Source organism: Eptatretus burgeri, chromosome 6 (assembly GCF_056783735.1).
Source record: "Eptatretus burgeri isolate ZD-2024b chromosome 6, Ebu_testis_v1, whole genome shotgun sequence".
Lineage (NCBI taxonomy): Eukaryota > Metazoa > Chordata > Myxini > Myxiniformes > Myxinidae > Eptatretus > Eptatretus burgeri.
Window position 1 is genome coordinate 106,452,957 of NC_140966.1, and position 19,433 is coordinate 106,472,389.

The window sequence follows — 19,433 nt, forward strand, 5'->3', positions numbered from 1 at the left end:
ATCACGAATCACTGCTCATCTTCACTCTTTCATTCCTCTTTTTTTCCCGCCTTTGGAATAAACTTCCTCACTCTATTCTTTCCCATTCTTCCCTGCAGGCTTTCAAAACAGCTGTTCACCACCACCTCTTAGATTCCCCCATCCAAATCCTCGATCTTTTCTACCCCTGATAATCCACCCAAGCCCACTTCCTTCATTTCTCCTGCTTTCCTTCCTGAAAGTCCCTGAAATGTCCATCTTCTCTTCGCCATGTTCTCCGTCCCATCCCCATCCCTCTCCCTTCCACAGTTCACCTAATGTGTCTGTTCCCCACTGTTTTGTCCCTTCCACTCCCGCCCCTCTTGTCTCATGCCTCCTTGCTGTGAGTTGTGTGTTAGCTCTCATACGAGCCTCGACCAAGGTATACAAAAAAAAAAAAAAAAAAGAGAACCCATCACCTCATTGGTAAGTTTGTGTGTGTTTATTGTTAAGTTTGGTTTCCTCTGAGAATGACAGTGAAGCAACTGATTATTAATTAAATCACTGCACGACTAATAATTATTGTTTATCTTTTCCTAACAGGTTCTCCCCAATAACATCGTTCACTACAAATGTGGAGAAGGAATTATCTGATTTACATAACGAATAGAAACAAATGAACGACTTTCTTGAAGAGATTCGAAATTTCAGTAATGATCTGATATGATCGGTATCGTTGCCGACTGGAAACAAGTTCTCTCATGCCCATTGATTCCGAATTCAAGGTGAGAAACACGTGTGTGTGTGTGTGTGTGTGTGTGTGTGTGTGTGTGTGTGTGTGTGTGTGTGTGTGTGTGTGTGTGTGTGTGTGTGTGTGTGTGTGTGTGTGTGTGTGTGTGTGTGTGTGTGTGTGTGTGTGTGTTTCTGTCTCTGTCTCTGTCTCTGTCTCTGTCTCTGTCTCTGTCTGTCTGTCTCTCTCTGTTTGTCTCTCTTTCTCTATCTATCTGTCTATATGTCTCTCTGTCCATTTGTCTCTGTCTGTCTATGTCTCTCTCTGCTTGTCTCTGTCTGCCTCTCTCTCCCTCTGTTTTGATATCTCCCTTGAGTTTTGGCTCATCATTATTATTATTATTTTTTTCAGTTTAAACACTTGTCTGGTTGAACCCAACACAAAAGTTAATCGTCTGGAGGAATCTGGCATGAAACTCAAGACATCTGAAGCAGACTGCTTGGTAATATCATCTATTTTTACAACTGAATGTTCGATATTTTTAACGTTGATAAATTGTATTTGCTTTGCTTTTAATTATTTCATTCTTAATTACAAGAAAAGGGGGGGTGGTGGGTCAAAGTTTGGGGCGCATAGGGGGTGATGAGAGGGGTGGGTGTGGCTTGTGTGGGTGTGGCGTGTGTGGGCGGGGCTTGCGTGGGCGGGGCTTGCATGGGCGGGGCTTGTGTGGTGGGGTTTGTGTTGGTGGGGCTTGTGTGGGTGTGGTTTATGTGTGTGGATCTGTGGATGGAGTTTGTATGGATGGGTGGATGTGCGGGTGGAGCTTGTGTGGATGGGTGGAGTTTGTGTGGGTGGAGCAAAAAAATTTTAATTACATAAACATGTGTGTTGAACTAATTAACTAATCACTAATTATGTGAATATGAATAATGTGGTTTTTGTGGGTGGAGCTTGTGTGGGGTGGAACTTGTGTGGGTGGGGCTTTTGTGGGTGGGGTTTGTGTGGGCGGAGTCAAAAAGGGACGGAGTTTTTAAAAAATTCAATTTGTCTTTGTCTTTTGTAATTCCTGTGAATAAAATGAACCTAAATTCTCTTCCCCTTCTAAATCATATACTTTAAAGTCCAAGGAACTGTATATATCACATCAATGATTTTAAAAAGCTCATTTGTCCACTGCTTTGGATAACCTTTTTCAAAATGAGATTTCCACCTATATATTCTTACTATATCACCAACTTTGAACTGAGGCTTTCTGACATTAATCTCTTTTACATATTTTAATTTTGTAAATGAATCTGATGGTTAAATTTTCGTTGAGGTGTGAATCGTTTCATTATACTTATCTACAATATACTGAATTAAAGATGACCATTGTTGAGAACCGAGTTGAGTGAGTTTTATATATAGTCTCTCTTTTAAAGTGCAATTGAAGCGCTCAATAACAACCGCTTTTCCTTCATTAAAGGTACTGTATAATGTAATGCTGTTATTTTTTTTAGAAAATTCATAAATGTCTTGTCATGGAACTCTCTACCCTCTTCAGTCCACAATTTTTTAGGTTTTCTCTTACTTTTATTAAATATCTGTTGAAAGGCTAACATAAGAGTAATACCTGTTTTGTTTTTTAAAGGGACAACCCACGCATATCTACTCCTCAAATCAATAACGGTTAAAGCATACTTGTACCCCTTATCATTACTGAGTTTAATCAAAACAGCGGACCAGATATAATCAATTTCCTTGGAATAAACCTTCCTTCTATGAAACTTTGTGAATATTGGTTTATATAATTCATCAGCAAATTGTTCTTCAATCTTAATGACATCATTAGAGCCTATAAGTTTTTTGAATTTCCAAGCCCAAGTTTCAAATTAATACTGATCATCTTCTTCACGATGAACCTATCAACTTTTTCTCTCAAGGTTGGATTTTGTATCAGAGACAAATCATACAACATTTCTCTATTGGCTTCATGCTTTTATTCCAAAGTTGTGGAATTCCCATCATCAATATCATGCCTCATGCACACTTCATCAACCCTATTGATGGGTTTGCTCCACGGTTTAGGATTGTCAGCCTCATCTAATCTTTTATTCAAGTTTGTTCCTGGACCACAGAAAGAATACCCTGGTAGATGTAATTACCCTGGGATTCCAGTAGTTGTAAATTTACTTCCTGATAAAAACTTTTGTATATCTCCTCCATGTTTGTGTTTTCGGAATCGACTCTTTTTTTGAGCCACACATCGAACATGTACCTTTTTATATAACCCTATTATTTTACTTTTAAAATATGAGATATTTTTAGTATTAGCTTTCTTTTTACGTTGGTGCGTTGGGATTTATTTATTTTCTGTAATGCTCCCAATCTTTTTTTAACCTCATTGGTTTCCATATTTTTATATTTATTTATTCTCTCTTTCCTCCCTCTCCTTCTTCTTCTTCTTCTTCTTCTTCTTCTTCTTCTTCTCTCTTCTCTCTTCTCTCTTCTCTCTTCTCTCTTCTCTCTTCTCTCTTCTCTCTTCTCTCTTCTCTCTTCTCTCTTCTCTCTTCTCTCTTCTCTCTTCTCTCTTCTCTCTTCTCTCTTCTCTCTTCTCTCTTTCCTCCTTCTCCCTTCTCTCTTTCCTCCTTTTTTCTCTTCTCTCTTTCCTCCTCCTCTCTCTTCTCTCTTTCCTCCTCCTCTCTCTTTCCTCCTTCTCTCTCTTCTCCTTTTCCTCCTTTGTCTCAGTTTCTTCAACTCCTTCCTCGTCCCTTACTATCCATGAATCACTTACACCCCATAGAATATCATACATATATTCGTCAGGATTTCTTGTTATTCCTGAAGACAAAATAATTTTTTTACAACAGGAAACCAATAAAATTTATTCTGAATTTCTAAAAGAGCCTTACGTTTTCTTAACTTTATAATTTTTTCATTATTTAAAATTTTAATTGAATCCAAAAGTTGTTGGTTCATTAACATCAGTATAAAACCAATCGTTTATTGAAAATACCTCATTCTTATGTTGTAGAACATATTTATTAAAGTACCGAATACCCTTTTCTTGAAGGTATGCTTGGACACAGAAGTGATGATAATTTTCTTTTAGCCTTCTTGCTGTCATTTATGTATTATAAATATATGACAGATTAATATTATGACACGAACAGCCCCCCATCTTCCCATAGTTAAATCATTTTGTATTTCCTTACTTATTATATATAATCCTGTTTTTTTGTGTTTTCATGATATAAACTAGGGCAAAACCATTATTAAATTTACCCTTATTAAATTATTTTATTTGTTGTTTACTAATCGTGCTTCCACAAAACTCATTCTCAGCACCAAGTGGATAACATTCCTCCTTACAAGACTGATTTAATTGTTCCAGGTATTCTAGGTTAATTTTAAATGACCAATTATACCCTAATTCATCCATATCATACCCCCGTTGTTCTATTCTCAAACAAACGATACGCCATTCTTTATAAAAATTTATATGAATTGGAACTGTGAATTCTGTATGACTTGGAGATAAAATCAACACTTCTGTATCTTTGGAATACACAGCTTTTTTATTTAAGGATATATATTGTGATAAATCACTTAATCTCACCAAGTCATTCGCATCAGTCGGGCTTGGATAATTTATTAATTTATAAGCATTTTTCATATTAATATTTTTTGTTATACTATATTTCTGTCGTTCAGCCTGTGCCTTTGTGTAATAATTTGATAAATCAATATCCAGTTCTTGGGATACACCAAAGATAGAGCCATCTTTACCAAGATGTCATTTTATTAGATTAAAAATAATGTCATTAAAACATTTATTTTTGTTGAGTTGAAATAACACATCTGGACATAATTGACCACAACACTTGGAATTTCATTCTTGGACTTGAAATGTTTGATAAACACCATTCTTTAAGAATTTTATAACTTCAACAGGTTGTGGAAGACCAAAACTATCAAAATAATATTTGTCTTGACAATTAAAAATACAAACCCAATGAGAACCGTTCCCATTAATCTATATTAATATTTCGGCACGCCCCTTTTTTTGTTCCACCATCAGATTTTTGTTACTTCATGACATGAAACAAGCTTTGACATATATAGTAATGATATTATTGTCTTCCTTAAGAGGCCCCTCAAAATTCGTTTTGATGATTATGGTAGTTAAACAGTTCATGTTCTCCATTTGCAAAATGGGAGGAATTATTGCACAAAAAAAGAAATAAAAATGTTTCCCATTTTTTAGAGGACCACTAAGATGAGTTCGGCTCATAGAATCACGCTCCATTTGGGGAGAAAACAGTTGAGTTCATACTTGACGAACTTGCACTTTCCATGTGCCGTAGTTTCTTCACAAAACCATGACTTTCTGACTAAGTACAAAGTATTTCTTTGCTTTTTTGCCGTTTTGCCATGGTTGCCGTTTTGAAATTTTCATCGACCGATACCCGCTGCCCAGCCGGACCAACTGCCAACAAAGTATCACCCGGTCAGTCACGGTTAAACCCAAAATCATGATCATCGTTTTAGTGTGGAGGTGAGTACTGACAGTGTACTTGGGTCTTTTCCGGGCGGGTGCGGGATTGAGCACGTGCACATAAAAATCTCAGGTCTCCGCATTGTGGCATACAGGCTTAGGTCGTACTTCTGTTTACTACCGTAGAAAATCACAGAACCATCCGATCGACATACTGTTAACAGTTTCAGAATCAGCTAAATTCTACAACATATGAATATGTAGACGAAACTGATCCGGCCAGCTAAAATCTACAAGATATGAATATATACACGAAACTGATCCGGCCTTTTGGATCACTTTACAGTAGGGTGCCCTGTAATTTTAATGCGCTCTATGGATCCTCCGGAACTCACGAATGGTACACGTTGTGTAGTCACTAAACTACGTGTAATGTCATCGAAGTGGAGCTACTGCGGGACAGTCGAAGGGTAAAACCTGAATGATAATCAATGGATAAAAATGATATAATATATTGTTTAAAATACATTCATGCTATCTGTCTTTTACCATATGTTGCCAGTGATGCCCGTCGAAGACGGGCACCTTTACTAGTATCTTCTAAGTTCAAAATAATATTCTTTGTATGTTTAGACACGTTTGTTAATCCATCTCTCATATAAATAACGACATTATGAATTTTTAATTTCTTACAATATTTGACAAGTTCTAAATTTGATGTTGTATTCTTTCCAAATTCTTTAAACCACTCATCAATGCTCATTTATTTCTGAGAAAGATATAATCCATTACCCCTTTTAGTTAATTTTACACCTGCTTGTGAGATAGAAGAAAGCACATCTCCAACTAACAATCTCACTTTTACAGGCAGACCTTCAAGTTTTTCAGCAAAATCTACAATTACACCACTTCCACTAATTTGTTTCTCCAACTCTTTGTTATGTCTTTCCAATTATTTTTGAACCCGGAGTTGAGCCTTCCTTTCGTTGGAAGCTTTCACCGCTGCTGAAATACCACCCGTCAATGCTCCAGCTGCACTTAAACCAGCAAATAAAGGCATTAGAAATGGGAGAATTCCTCCACTCGTCTCTCTTGTTGAATATTTCTTCAACATTGGTTTTGACATTTTAATTTTAAGTGAGCCAGTATCGTTCAAGATTTTCACCTGTTCTCTTGTGAGCAAAACATCAATTCTTACTGCTCCTTTTCTCTGAATTGTATTAACGTTAATCATACAAGGCTTTTGATTTTGAACACAAGATGATAGTTTAAGAAGATTGATTTGATTAACATATACCCCAGTTGGTTCTTTACCACTCATTTATTTAACAAAAAATTATGGGAGACTAATCATCACACCATTATCTTTATTAATCTGTAATTCTGTTTCTTCCAAAAGCAAACAATATGTATCAACTTCTTCACTCTCTCCTCTTTCAATGTATAGGGAAGTATCCACTCGATTAGACTTTATAGTTTCCTTTTGAGCACTCAGGTCAAACACATAGATTGTATACAAACTTTTAAATGCTGTCATATCCAAAATAGGTTATTTATTTCCATTGCTTTCACAAACCTTTTGGTAAGACTTGTATGCTTCAGCATAATCATTTTTTTCCCAATTAATTTCCAATCTATCTCGTGGATAAAATGTTCCATATCGAGAAACACGAAGTTGTTTCACCTTAGCATTATCACTCAATGCATTATTCTTATCAGTAGCAGTATCACCATCTGTTTTTTTTTTAAATGATCCACAGATATCGTGGCTTTCCTTCCAGAACATATATTTGTGTATATATATATATATATATATATATATATATATATATATATATATATATATATATATATATGTATATATATATATATATGTATATATATATATATATATATATATATATATATATATATATCTTCTTCTCCTTTCGGCTGCTCCCATTCGGGGTCGCCACAGCGGATCATCCATATGATCCGCATAGTGATTTGGCACATTTTTTACACCGGATGCCCTTCCTGACGCAACCCTGTTCGGCTCTTACAACACAGGGATATGGTACACCTATTTTAACCGGGGTATACACCAGCCCAGTACACTGGTACTCATTTCGCCGACCTCGGAGGGATGACAGGCTGAGTCAACCCCCTGGTGTATTAATTCAGTGGCTCAACGGGGCTTGAACTCAGGACCTTTTGGATCCTAAGCCGCTGCCCTAACCACTGCGCCAACACCAGGCATGTGTATATGTATATATATATATATGTATGTATAAATATATATATATATATATATATATAGATATATATATATATTTATTTATATATATATATAAATATATATATATATATATATATATATATATATATATATATATGTATATATATATATATATATATATATATATATATATATATATATATATATATATATATATGTATATATATATATATATATATATATATATATATATATATATATATATATGTATATATGTATATATATATATATATATATATATGTATATATATATATATATGTATATATATATATATATATATATATATATATATATATATATATATATATATATATATATATATATATATATATATATATATATATATATATACATATATATACACACATATATATATATATATACATATATATGTATATATTTATTTATAGTGTCTTTGGGCATTTATAATGATTCGTTCTCTATTCCTGTTGAGCTAACCTCTTCTTAGATATTTCAATGAGTCTTCTTCATATCTGCCTAATCTGTCCAACTCTTTTTTTGTTTTGTTTTTTTAATACCTTCCTGCCCTTTTGTCGTTCACCCAGTTGTCAGTGTACATCTGTTAATATTTCATTTTCTATGTATATGTGGGAAAAATTACAGGCCCAGACCCAGAATCAAACCCAGGTCATTACTGGTACAGTTCACCAGATGCCATGGGTTAAATTCCCAGTCTGGGCCTGTACTTTTTCCCACATATACAAATAATGCTTGTTTCTTGTTCATTTGTAATATTTCATGATGTGTTCTTATTTTGTCTTCTTTGCTATCAGTGGGATTTTATTTGTTGATATTTTGGTGTGTTGTGTGACATTATATATTCGCACCTGTTTTTGGAACCTTTTTTTATAGGTGGATTGGGGATACCTTCTCGAGATTACTGTCTTCATGTTTGCATAAAATTGTTTTCTGTAGTCTGTTGAACTTCTCACGTACTCAGCCAATCCTACTGTTGTCATTATGTGCATTTGGATGAGTTCATTGAGGTCACTATCCCCTTCTCGTCATGGTTGGTACGTTCTCAGGATGCATTAGTTTTTGTAGAAAATCTTGTGGATTGTGACGTGTTTCCTTGTTTTGATATCTAGTTTGTTGACTTCCGCTTGTGGCTAGTTTATTATTCCACAGCTGTACTGTAGCACTGGTACTGCTAGTTGGTTTATGACTGATTTTGTTTCTTGGGGAGAGGTATGTATTTAGGGTCATCCTCGTTTGATGCAGGTATCGTTTGTTGTATTTGTTTGTGACATATTTGCTGGCCTTCTTCGACTCTGAGGTATTTGTAAAATGCTTCATTGTCTAGCTCCTGTATTGTATCCAGGTCGATTTTGATGTTATCTGTTTTTGTTGGTTTCCCTTGTATGAATGTGCACTTGGCACACTTATCCAGGCCAAAATCCATTTGAGTGTCATCGAAGTACCATTTCACCAATTTGAGTTGTTTCTCCCAATGCTTTGTTGTTCGGTTCGAAGAGCTTTCAGTCATATTCAGGTCGTGGAAAAAACATGGTAACACCTGGGTAAATGAGGGACACCAAGTATATTGAAAGCAACGGCTTCCATTCAGGTGTAGCCCATGTGTTGAACAAACGACATCCCAGCATGCTTTGGGTCATGTGTAAAAATGCTGCACAGGACTGGTTGTCGAAAAATATGGCTAGCATGGTTGCAAGAGGAGACCCTAGTAACTTTGAAAGAGCGACACTTGTTGGGGTGAATTTGGCAGGAGCTTCAGTGACAAATGCAGCTCAGCTTGCTGATGTTTCACGAGCAATGGTGTCCAAGGTGATGTCGGCATGGAACACTGAGGGAAAGATTTTATCAGCAAAGGGCAACAGTGGGCAGAAGCACATTCTCCAGGATCGTGATATCCATGTATTAATTTGAAATGCAAGGCAAAGCAAGCGAGCAACTGCAGATCAATTGACTGTAAATTTCAACCTGGGCACAAGCAGCCAGATTCATCAAAAACTGGTTGCCGAGAACTCCAGAGAGCAGGATACAAGAGTCGTGTTGCAGTGCACAAACTGCTCATTGCACCTGGCAATGCATGCTTGTGAGTCCAGTGGTGCAAAGAGCACAGGCAATGGATTATTGAGCAGTGGAGAAATGTGATGTGGTCAGATTAATCATCCTTCAATATGTTCTTGACAAACAGACCAGTGCATGTGTGGCACCAACCTAAATAACTCTACATCTTCGAGTGTTTGGTTCCAACAGTGAAGGGTTCTGGTGGTTCTGCATTGTTGTAGCATGATTTTTCCTGGCAGGATTTGGAGGTGTGGTCAATGCCAATCGCTACTTAATGGTACCGAGTGATCATCTTCAGCCCATGTTGCAGCATTTCTTTCCTGCCGGGAGGGGTGTCTTTCAGGATGACAATGTCCCATCCATGTTGCACGTATGGTCGCCCAGTGGTTTGATGAGCAGGACAATGATGTTATACATGTCATGGCCTTCTCAGTCACCACATCTGAACCCAATCGAGCATTTATGGGATTTTCTGGAACGATGTTTGAGACAGCGTTTTCCAACTCTATCAAACAGGTGTGAGTTGATTCACTTTCTCGTGGAAGAATGGTGCTGGATTCCTCCTGCAGAATTCCAGATGCTGGTGGACTCTATGCCATGGCGCATACAGCCCGTACTGGCCGCATGTGGTGGCCCAATGCCCTATTAAGTGACTTTACATTGGTGCTTCCATTTTTTTTTTTGTCCACTACCTGTAGGTACAGTAGATGTGTCATGTTTTGTGTTTCTTTGTACGTCGTTCTATTGGATGTTGGGGTGTATTTGTGTTGTTACTCATCAATGAGGTTGCTCAGTGAGTCCAGGGCCAGGCAAAACAGAGGCCAGAAAGGCTGTTACCATGGAAGATCTTGTTTCGTATCTTCACTCCTAGTATTTTGATCTTTCCTTCCGCGAGCTGTAATATAATTGCTATTCCAAAGCTCCATTGCTTTCTCAATCTGGTTGATTATTTTTTGGGATGATCTTGTGCAATTGCATGCATTTTATCATCCCTGAATGTGGAACACTATCAAAAGTTTATTTTGTAGTCTATCCATGCTTTGGACAATTGGGTTCTTCTGTTTTTACAGTTTACGAGTCTGGCCTTGCTTAGTAGTCAGTGGTCTATTGATCTGTAGCATCCTCTTTTCCATCCATTCTGTTCTGCGTCTTGGCCTCCTTGTACATTAGGTGGTGGGCTCGGGGTGGGGAAGACAACATACATTCTCTATGCAAATGTGTATTGTATAGCACCGCTTCCAGTGGGAGATTGTAATGCAAGTCCCAGCAGTTCACAGTATTATAATAGCATTTCTGTTTGGAAACCTTATCGATTCGAAAACTACCTGGCCATTTTACATACGTGCTCTGTATTTTATGCACTCCTAAATCACTGGACAAAATAAGTGGAAAAGTGGTGGTTGTACTCTGGGTGTGCATGAGAATGTTCTACCAAGTTGGGATGGCCACCTCTGACTTTACTTTTTACGTTTATGTAAAAGTAGGGAATTATCCAATGAAGTGGGTGAATGATCAGAACCCGCTAATGCACCCACGTGCATCGATGAACAGAATAACTTGAAAGCTGGATGCTATCGTGAAAAAAATAAATAATAATGAATCAACCTCTCGGAAGTTGTACAAATCATTTTAAAATACACCAATTCTCTGTTATAGTTCAATGAAAACTATTGTCATCATGGATCTTGGGAATGCATTGAAACAAACATGTTTGTTTTTTTTGGGGGGGGAAATGTGTTGAAACCTGGTGGCTGTACTCGGATGGGAATGTTATTGTAATTTGGGATGGTAACCGCCAAGTTGTTTTTACTTTTACGTAAAAATTTTTTATAATTTGACATCTGTCTGTTGCTTTGTTTTGTTTGACTTCAATGCACTCCTGCAACGATGGTCAAAATGTCTTGAAAAGTTGAGCTTAAACAGCATAACACAAAATAAAGTTGCTCTCCCCTGCCCCACTCCCTTCCCGCTCCCATAGGGAGTGGGTGTTTCTCGTCTAAAAATCCATTTTATCAATTTCATCAAATAACTTTCACTGACTCAGCTATGTTGCAAACATCCTATGTTTGATGGAGATCAACTTAAAGTTGCTTCGTGGATTTACATCATCCCAATAAAAGTGCTGGGGCACACACAAAAACTCGAGATGAACCCTTCCAATAGAAATGTGTGTTCGTATCTTATAATAACCATGTTGTTGAGAAACTTTGTGCACAAATCAAAATGTGTTTTGAAACTGTTTATTTTTATTTTCAATCCAATAATTTTATCTCAACACATTCTACACACATCGATTCACAAGTTAGCATATGTGTGAGTGAGAGACTAACGATACTAATGGCTCCATTGATATGAGCCACATGTTATGGACTTACCAGTGGCACTACACACGTTCGATCAACATTGAGGCTTCGTTATATTTTCTAACAATCAGCATGAAAAAACTGCGGTGCAATGCCAACAAATTACGACAATCGATCAACCTGATGCACTTCATCCAAAGCAATTGACAAATTCTCAATCTCATCAGAAATGGACGCAATGCAGTCCTTCATTTTCCGAGGGTTCTCCAGCACTTGCACAGAAAGTGTGTAAGGGTCAAACCGCACAGCGAAAGGCCGCTTGATTTTCTTCACAAAGTCTCTGTAAATGAAAGAGTTACAAATAACGATGTTACTTCGACGATGTAATGTCTGTGCGTGCGTGCGTGCGCGACTGAGCATGGGCGATCTTCTGGGGTGGCCCTACATGCAAGGACAAATATTGCTCTCACCGTAACTTGACCCGCGCTTCCTCCAAGCTTTCAGAAAAGAAATAAACTGACTGGTACTCTTGATCCTGGTATGGCTGAACCGCCACAGAGTTTGGTTCAAATCGCCGGTACTCAGGCTTGTTTGAGAACGCATACTGAAAAATATTTCAATGAGGTACATTCGGTTAGGAACATGACAAAACTTGTTGGTGTTACTTCAGTACATCAGACTGATCAATAAACATTATCAAACTACGAATGATCGGCCTCAATATCTCGTTTTGTGTACCACATTCAGGCTCCAGGATGAGCAAGGAGAGGAAAGCAGAAAATCAACGTACTGATAGTGGAGTAGCACGAGGAAGGTGCAAAAGCCAAATGAATAAGGAGAGAGGAGGGAAGGAAACTTACAAGTCATATGACTGGGTTAAGTAGGGTTTGAAGTATTTGTTGATAGGGATGGGGGATGATATGAGACTGTGGTGTACTGCCTGCTTTTAACTCGAAAGTGAAGTTTGTGATTAAACCACCTCAGAAAGTTAGTTCCACAAATGGGAGAAAAGAGGACCAAAGCATGGGTTTGGGGAATTTAACCAGGAAGGGGTTACCGGAAGAAGTGTGTCATGGAGGAGCTGGGGAATGTTGGAGGGCTGAGTGAGCAGATGGAGCTATACCGGAGGAGAGGTGGTAAAAAATATGGGCAATACCCCTGGGCACTCACCTGGTAGAATAATGATACTGAGCATAGAAGAAGCCAAAATTCAGGATCCATGGGCAAATCATGGAAAACTAGGTTTCTCTGCATTTTTCATAAGGTCTTGGTTGGTAGAATGAAATTTGCTTGAGGGGTTTTTCCCAATTTCATGGGAGTGGGGAGGGGGGGGGGATTTTGGAGGGCAAAATTCAAAATGGTGGATTTTTGCCCTGATCCACAGTGACCCAAAAATTTTATGCAACCCATTTCATTGGAATTGTGTGTGTAGTTTCAGAGAAGAAAGCAAATACCTATTTGGGGGGGCAACCCCCCCATAAACCCCAATGGACCCTGATTTTTTTATGCCATGAAAAAATGTTAGTACATCAGAGGTGATTAAGGTTGTGGTCAAGTTTCATCGGAATTGTCATTTCTGAGAAGAAAGCAAATACCTATTTTGGGATGCAACCCCCCCTTAAACTACCTGAGGGCACAATTTTTTTTTAATGCCGTGCACAAACTTTGGTACATCATGTACAGCTATGAAGATTGTGGTCAAGTTTCATCGAAATTAAAAGCCAACACTTTTTGGGGGGGTGGGTGGGGTAAAACCTGGACCCACTTTGACCCCAGATGACCCCCTTTGACCCCAATGTTTTTTTTATGCCATGAACAAACTTGAGTTCCAACATATCAAATATCATTTTTGTCATGTTTGGTTCTAATCCCATCCGTAGTTTTGGAGAAGAAGTTGCAAGTGTTTATGGATGGACGGACTGACGGCGCAGCATCCCATAAGCTCCCGGAACTACGTTCCAGATGAGCTAAAAGCAGAGAGGCCACTGACCTTTAAGTATCATTTACAATTGAGGGAAAGGAAAGCTATACTGTACATGTCAGTATCATGGAACTTCACCCAAAAGGAGGTTTAAAGAGCAATAATCACCAATATTTATTCCATCGGCATTCTAAAAAAAAAAAGGGCTTATTATACTTACCATCATCTCTCCATAGGATGAAAGAAGTGCGGCACCATATGCTTTTAACTGCCCATTCTCCTTGCAGAGGCCAAATTCGATGCTGAACCAGTACAGCTTCAAAAGTAAATGCACATTAGTTAAGGATTACTATTACAAGTACCATGAGCCCTAAAATCATTCACAAAATTGCAAGCAGTATGAAGAATACAAGAGGAATTATTGCCGATTGCTCAACAAAGCCATTCTCAAAAACTCGAAATCAAAAAGATCTGTGAACAATGTGGATTGTCTACAAGTAGGTACTCCATTGCGGCCTCTACTCATGGATTGAACAATGCATAGAACGTTACAAAATATATACTGCAATATCAACTCGAAATTGGTTTGATGAAAAACAATGAAGCGATTGACTGTTGACAACATATCAGCGAAAAGGAATAAATCAAATTACAGAAGTTGGTAGAGATGATCTCCCTGAAAAATACGAGGTACCCAAGGAGCCAAATGGATTTGACAGACATAGTATGCTGTAAAAGCCTGGCTGCCAAAAATAATATATATAAATATATATATATATATATATATATATAAATATATATATATATATATATATATATATATATATATATATATATATATATATATATATTGTTGCGGATTTCGCGCCCGCCGGCGTGCTGACGGCCACGTAACTCGAATCGCGGCACGTCGCCCACCGGACGGACAATCCAGTCGTGACCCTCTCGGACTAACGCCGGGAACCAGTCACGGGTGGACCTTTCGGTCTCACCGCGATCGAGCCAATCAGCCCCCGCGTGGGATAGGGTTGCTCGCCAAATTCGACCTACCTAAGTACCCACGCGGAGGGTAGACCGGGCGATCGCACCTCGCCGCAGGTCGACTTCGGACACGGGCCACTTAAGCGACCCGTTCCGTACTATCAGAATAACCGAGCGGTGTTATCGTCGACCTCGACGGTTCGATTAATTATCGGGCGTATTCAGCCCACTACCAACCCTTTACGTGAAGCAAGATGAGGGTTCAATGGGGGAAAAGACGAAGCGAAGCGGGAGAACAGTTCAACAATAAAGCACATTTATTCGCGGCACACGGGAAGCACACAAATACAATTCCACCAAAAGCACACAAAAAAAAGAAAACACAATTCCATTTATACAAAAAGCAAATATAAAAGTGAAAACACAGTGCAGAGCTAATACCGACTACCGAGCACACGGCAACACTTATACAATTCTACTTCACAGACGGCGCCGACAACACATACCCAAAACCAAGGAAAAGAAATACCCTCAAGGGTGAGGCGGGCCTGAGGCCGAGACCGGGTCGCGCCTACCCGTCTGGTGATGAGACGCGGAGCGGCGATGGCGCCTCACTCCGCGGGCCTCGCGGACAGTGCCTGGCAGGGGGTGGGAAAGGGGGCCCCCTTGGTCGCACTATCTCAGCGCGGGGGGAAACAGGAGGGAGTTGCTGATGCTCGGGGTATAGAGGATCTTTATTATCCCTGGTGTGCGTCTCCACCTCGGCCAGGTCGCGCTGTCGGCCTCCCTCGGGCGTGCAGCTCCCGGCACCGACGCGAGCACCCCCTCGTCTGCCTTCGCCGCTGCCGCCTCTCCGCCTCTGGACTCTCCACCCTGGACTCTTCTTTGGGCTCTCCTCGTTCGACTCTCTTCAGCTTCTCCAGCTACTGCAGGCTTCGGGCTCCAGACTTCCACACTCCTCTGACTGACGAACACCGTCCTTTTATCCCCCCGTAGCTTCGCCTTTGACCCCCTCCCTTCGACCTTTCACCTCGCTCCCCATTGGCCCGAGAAAAAGTGGGCGTGAAGGCTTTTTGATCCACAAATTTGCATATATCGATCGTTCTGGAGGCGGGGCCAAATCACCCCTCGCTCACCGATTGGACGGCAAAAAGTGGGCGTGTGTCGTTTTTGATCCGTTTTTGAAGCACAAAATCCGTGATTTTGTACACGCTGTTCAACGTGCGCCCTGCACGAGTCCAACACCGGTACCCACAGCGGGGCAAGAACGGTGGCGATGCTACGGTTGCGAGGTGTGACGTGAAGGTCGTGGCGGTTGTGGTGAAGCGGTGTTGTGGTTGGTGGTTGATGTTGTGGTTGTGGTGGTAATCATGGCGGTTGGTCCAAAATAAAGATAGTAAAAGAAAAACGGCTATCCTGAAGAGTCGCAGCTCGCATATATGACATGTATTCCCACTAGACAACGGGTTTGGGCCTAACTACACATATACTTGCCGAGATACCTCACCTAAGGGACCTGAATGGTGGTTTGCGAATTTGGTAACCACAACAATATATACATATTACTAAAACTCTCATCTTGTATGTATGTATGGATGTATGTTCCCTAAATACAGCCAAAATGGTACACGATAGCGCAAACATTTTAGGGCCACCTTGTTCACCATTCGCCTGCGGTGCGCAGTAGCAAGTTTTGTTCAAATCGGCAAAAGAAAAAAATATTTAAAAATCAATTCCCGATTCAGTCAAGTACTCTTCGGGAGTATTTGCTCAATGCAAACCTCAGCGGTATAGTTCACTGGAGCTATCTTTTTTTTTCTTGAAATGATTTTTTTTAGCAACTGCTGTCACAACGGGAACCCAAACGGGTTCACGGGTCATCCAGCATATTACTAAAACTCTCATCTTGTATCATCTCATCTACTACTTGCGCAGTAGCAAGTTTCGTTCAAATCGGGCAATGAAAAAAATTATTAAAAAATCAATTCCCAATTCAGTCAAGTACTCTTCGGGAGAATTTGATCAATGCAAATAACCTCAGCAGTATAGTTCGCTGGAGCTATCTGTTTTTTGTTTTTTTTCTTGAAATGATTTATTTTAAAATCTCAAACATTTAGTAGAGACAAAGAACGATTTATTTTTAAGCATAAAATAAACATCGCCATTTTGATCGAATACTTCCGTGTTCATAAATAAATAAAATTGTGTTTAGAAGATTACATGAGCCTGGTGTGGCTCGGTGGTTAACGCAGTGGCTTGGGATCCTTGGGGTCCTGAGTTCGACCCCTGCTGGCCACTGAGATAACATCAGGGGGGTTGACTCAGCCTGTCATCCTTCCAAAGGTCAGCAAAATGAGCACCAGTATACTGGTAATTATCCCTGCAGGGTCAAAGATGACTAAAGGGTTGGTGTCAGGAAGGGCATCTGGCTGTAAAAAAAACATTGCCACAAAAAAGGGTACCATGATTGGAGCCCACAAAAAGCTGACCCCTGCTCAGGGATTAAGACTTTCAAATGGTGTGATGATTATGTGTTTAGAAGATTATATACAACAGTTTCTTCGACTTTCTTTTCTCAGTTTTTTTTTTCACATTGACGCGCAATATCAAGTTTCGTTCAAATCGGGCAACGAAAAAAATTATTTAAAAATCAATTCCCGATTCAGTCAAGTACTCTTCGGGAGTATTTCATCAATGCAAACAACCTCAGTGGTATAGTTCGCTGGAGCTATCTTTTTGTTTATTAATTTTTTTTGAATTTTTTTATCATCCGCTGTCACAACGGGAACCCAACGGGTTCAAGGGTCATCTTGTATATAAATATATGAACAACCTTGCCAACAAGCAACTGGAAATCTGTAGAAAGCCTCTAAACAACATGATCCTATATATGTGAATACAGTGCCTTTGAATGGTTTGCATTGCTGGGAACAATCGTCTGGGTGGCAGACGGGTGTTTGTTCTTTGTGGATTATGTGGTTTTACAGTGTGAGACATAGTCTGCGGTGATGCTCACCATAAGTCAGGCAGTGCATCTGATGTTTAAACGACAAATGTGGTCATCATTAGTTAGATATTTATCAGTATACCATCCTGATGAGGGAAAATAAGCCCAAATTCAGGACGGCATGCCTTTGAAGTCATGGGGACTCACTCCTCTGGAGTGGTCCAAATGTATGACCATGCATTCTGGCTCTTCAGGGTTAGGATATGTGTGTTTGTTTGACCATGTGCTTCAGCCTTTGGGGTGAGGGGCATGTGAATGCCAATGGGACAGTCTTGCTGGACTGTGAACTTTGGCCATGGGGTCAAGGTGCACATCCCAAGCTGTAAACGTTTTGATTTTTTGAACCTTTTTTGGGGGATAAAAAGGTATCTTCAAAATAGGCAAACAAGTCCAAAATCCAGACAGACAGCTTTGTTTGATGTTTAACTGATGATGACCATGCAATCTGTGTCTGTTTGACAGAGTCACGGGGCTGAGGCCTCCGGATTGGAGATGACGCTTTGGTGTGGTACTATGTTCAATGGAGATCGGGGGAGTGCTCATTATACTCCACATGTGAGCATCTGGATGAGGGAGGTGAGTGCCATTTAGGTCTGTGTGTTTCTCAACACAAAGTGCACAAATAAAAGTTTCTCAACAACATGGTTATTATAAGATACGAACACACATTTCTATTGGAAGGGTTCATCTCGAGTTTTTGTGTGTGCCCCAGCACTTTTATTGGGATGGTGTAAATCCAGGAAGCAACTTTAAGTTGATCTCCATCAAACATAGGATATTTGCACCAAAAGTTTGGGTGAGCGCCATTTAGGTCTGTGGGGTGGCCAGAAGCATTATCAAGCAGCAGGAGTACCTTGAACTAAAGGTTCTTTCCTGCCAGGTACCTCTTGACTTGAGAAATGAAATAGTTTTGGAACCAGTCCATAAAAAGTTCAAACATTACTCATGAATTTGTATTTGCCCTCAAGTACACAGGCAGTGCCTGCTTGTTTTTGTTCTTCAGCGCACCTGGGTTCAGGAGTTGTAGAGCATCATGGGCTTTACCATGAACTCCCCTTCAACATTTGTGCAGAGAAGGAAGACCCGGTCCTTTGCAGCCTTGAAGCCGGCTGCTTTGCTCTCACGCTGTGAGATGAAAGTTCTGGTCGATATCTTTTTCCAAAACAAGATGGTCTCATCAGCGTTAAAGACTTGCTCCAGCAGGCATCCCTTCTCCTCGATGAGGCTCACGAGTTGTGCAGGGAATGCCTTGGCCATGTCATGGTCCGCGGAGGCACACTCCCCTACGCACTTGATGCTGCGCAAATTATAACGTGCCTTGAAGCTGTGGAACCACCACCTGCTCACTGTAAATGAGATGGAGGTGCCACTTGTACCTGCCGCGCTCATGCTTGCACCACACGCACCAGAGAGATGGTCATGCAGGAGTTTCACCTTCTCCCATATCAGTGGTCCATTGAAAGGAATACCCTTCTTCGTGTTATCCTCGATCCTTGAGAGCCATTTTCGAAGAATGAACGGAGTGAGAGGCAATATACAGGTCAGAGCAATGGGATGAGAATGATGGCAATCCAGGATGTGGTGAGTTGTCTCCGCATTGTTTGTGTGGGATTTTAACGGGTGATGCTATATTTGGCAGCTGATAATAGATGTGGTGAGTGATGCTGTTGTGGAATTCGTGCATATGTAGCTTGCTGCTGATTACACCAATAGATATGCTGAACA

General features: G+C 39.8%; 1 protein-coding gene and 1 long non-coding RNA gene across 3 annotated transcripts in view; one reads left to right on the top strand and one right to left on the bottom strand.

Annotated features, from left to right (window-relative positions):
* The first annotated feature begins 229 nt into the window (after positions 1–229).
* Positions 230–19,433, top strand: part of LOC147025540 (uncharacterized) — a 33,097-nt gene continuing 13,893 nt past the window's right edge. Inside the window, exons 1-4 of one of the 2 annotated variants that reach the window (XR_015059565.1) lie at positions 230–743; positions 1,100–1,190; positions 18,171–18,284; positions 18,712–19,289. This is a non-coding gene — a long non-coding RNA (uncharacterized LOC147025540). Of the gene's footprint in view, positions 744–1,099; positions 1,191–18,170; positions 18,285–18,711 lie in introns of both variants that reach the window. The other variant, XR_015059566.1, reaches the window with a different exon arrangement.
* TH (tyrosine hydroxylase) overlaps positions 11,721–19,433 on the bottom strand; it is a 77,261-nt gene continuing 69,548 nt past the window's right edge. The window contains exons 11-13 of the mRNA XM_085886577.1: positions 13,941–14,036; positions 12,270–12,403; positions 11,721–12,139 (exon numbers count right to left, since the gene is read on the bottom strand). Coding sequence (XP_085742703.1) covers positions 11,962–12,139; positions 12,270–12,403; positions 13,941–14,036 — 408 coding nt within the window. The 3' untranslated portion in view covers positions 11,721–11,961. The remainder of the gene's footprint in view (positions 12,140–12,269; positions 12,404–13,940; positions 14,037–19,433) is intronic.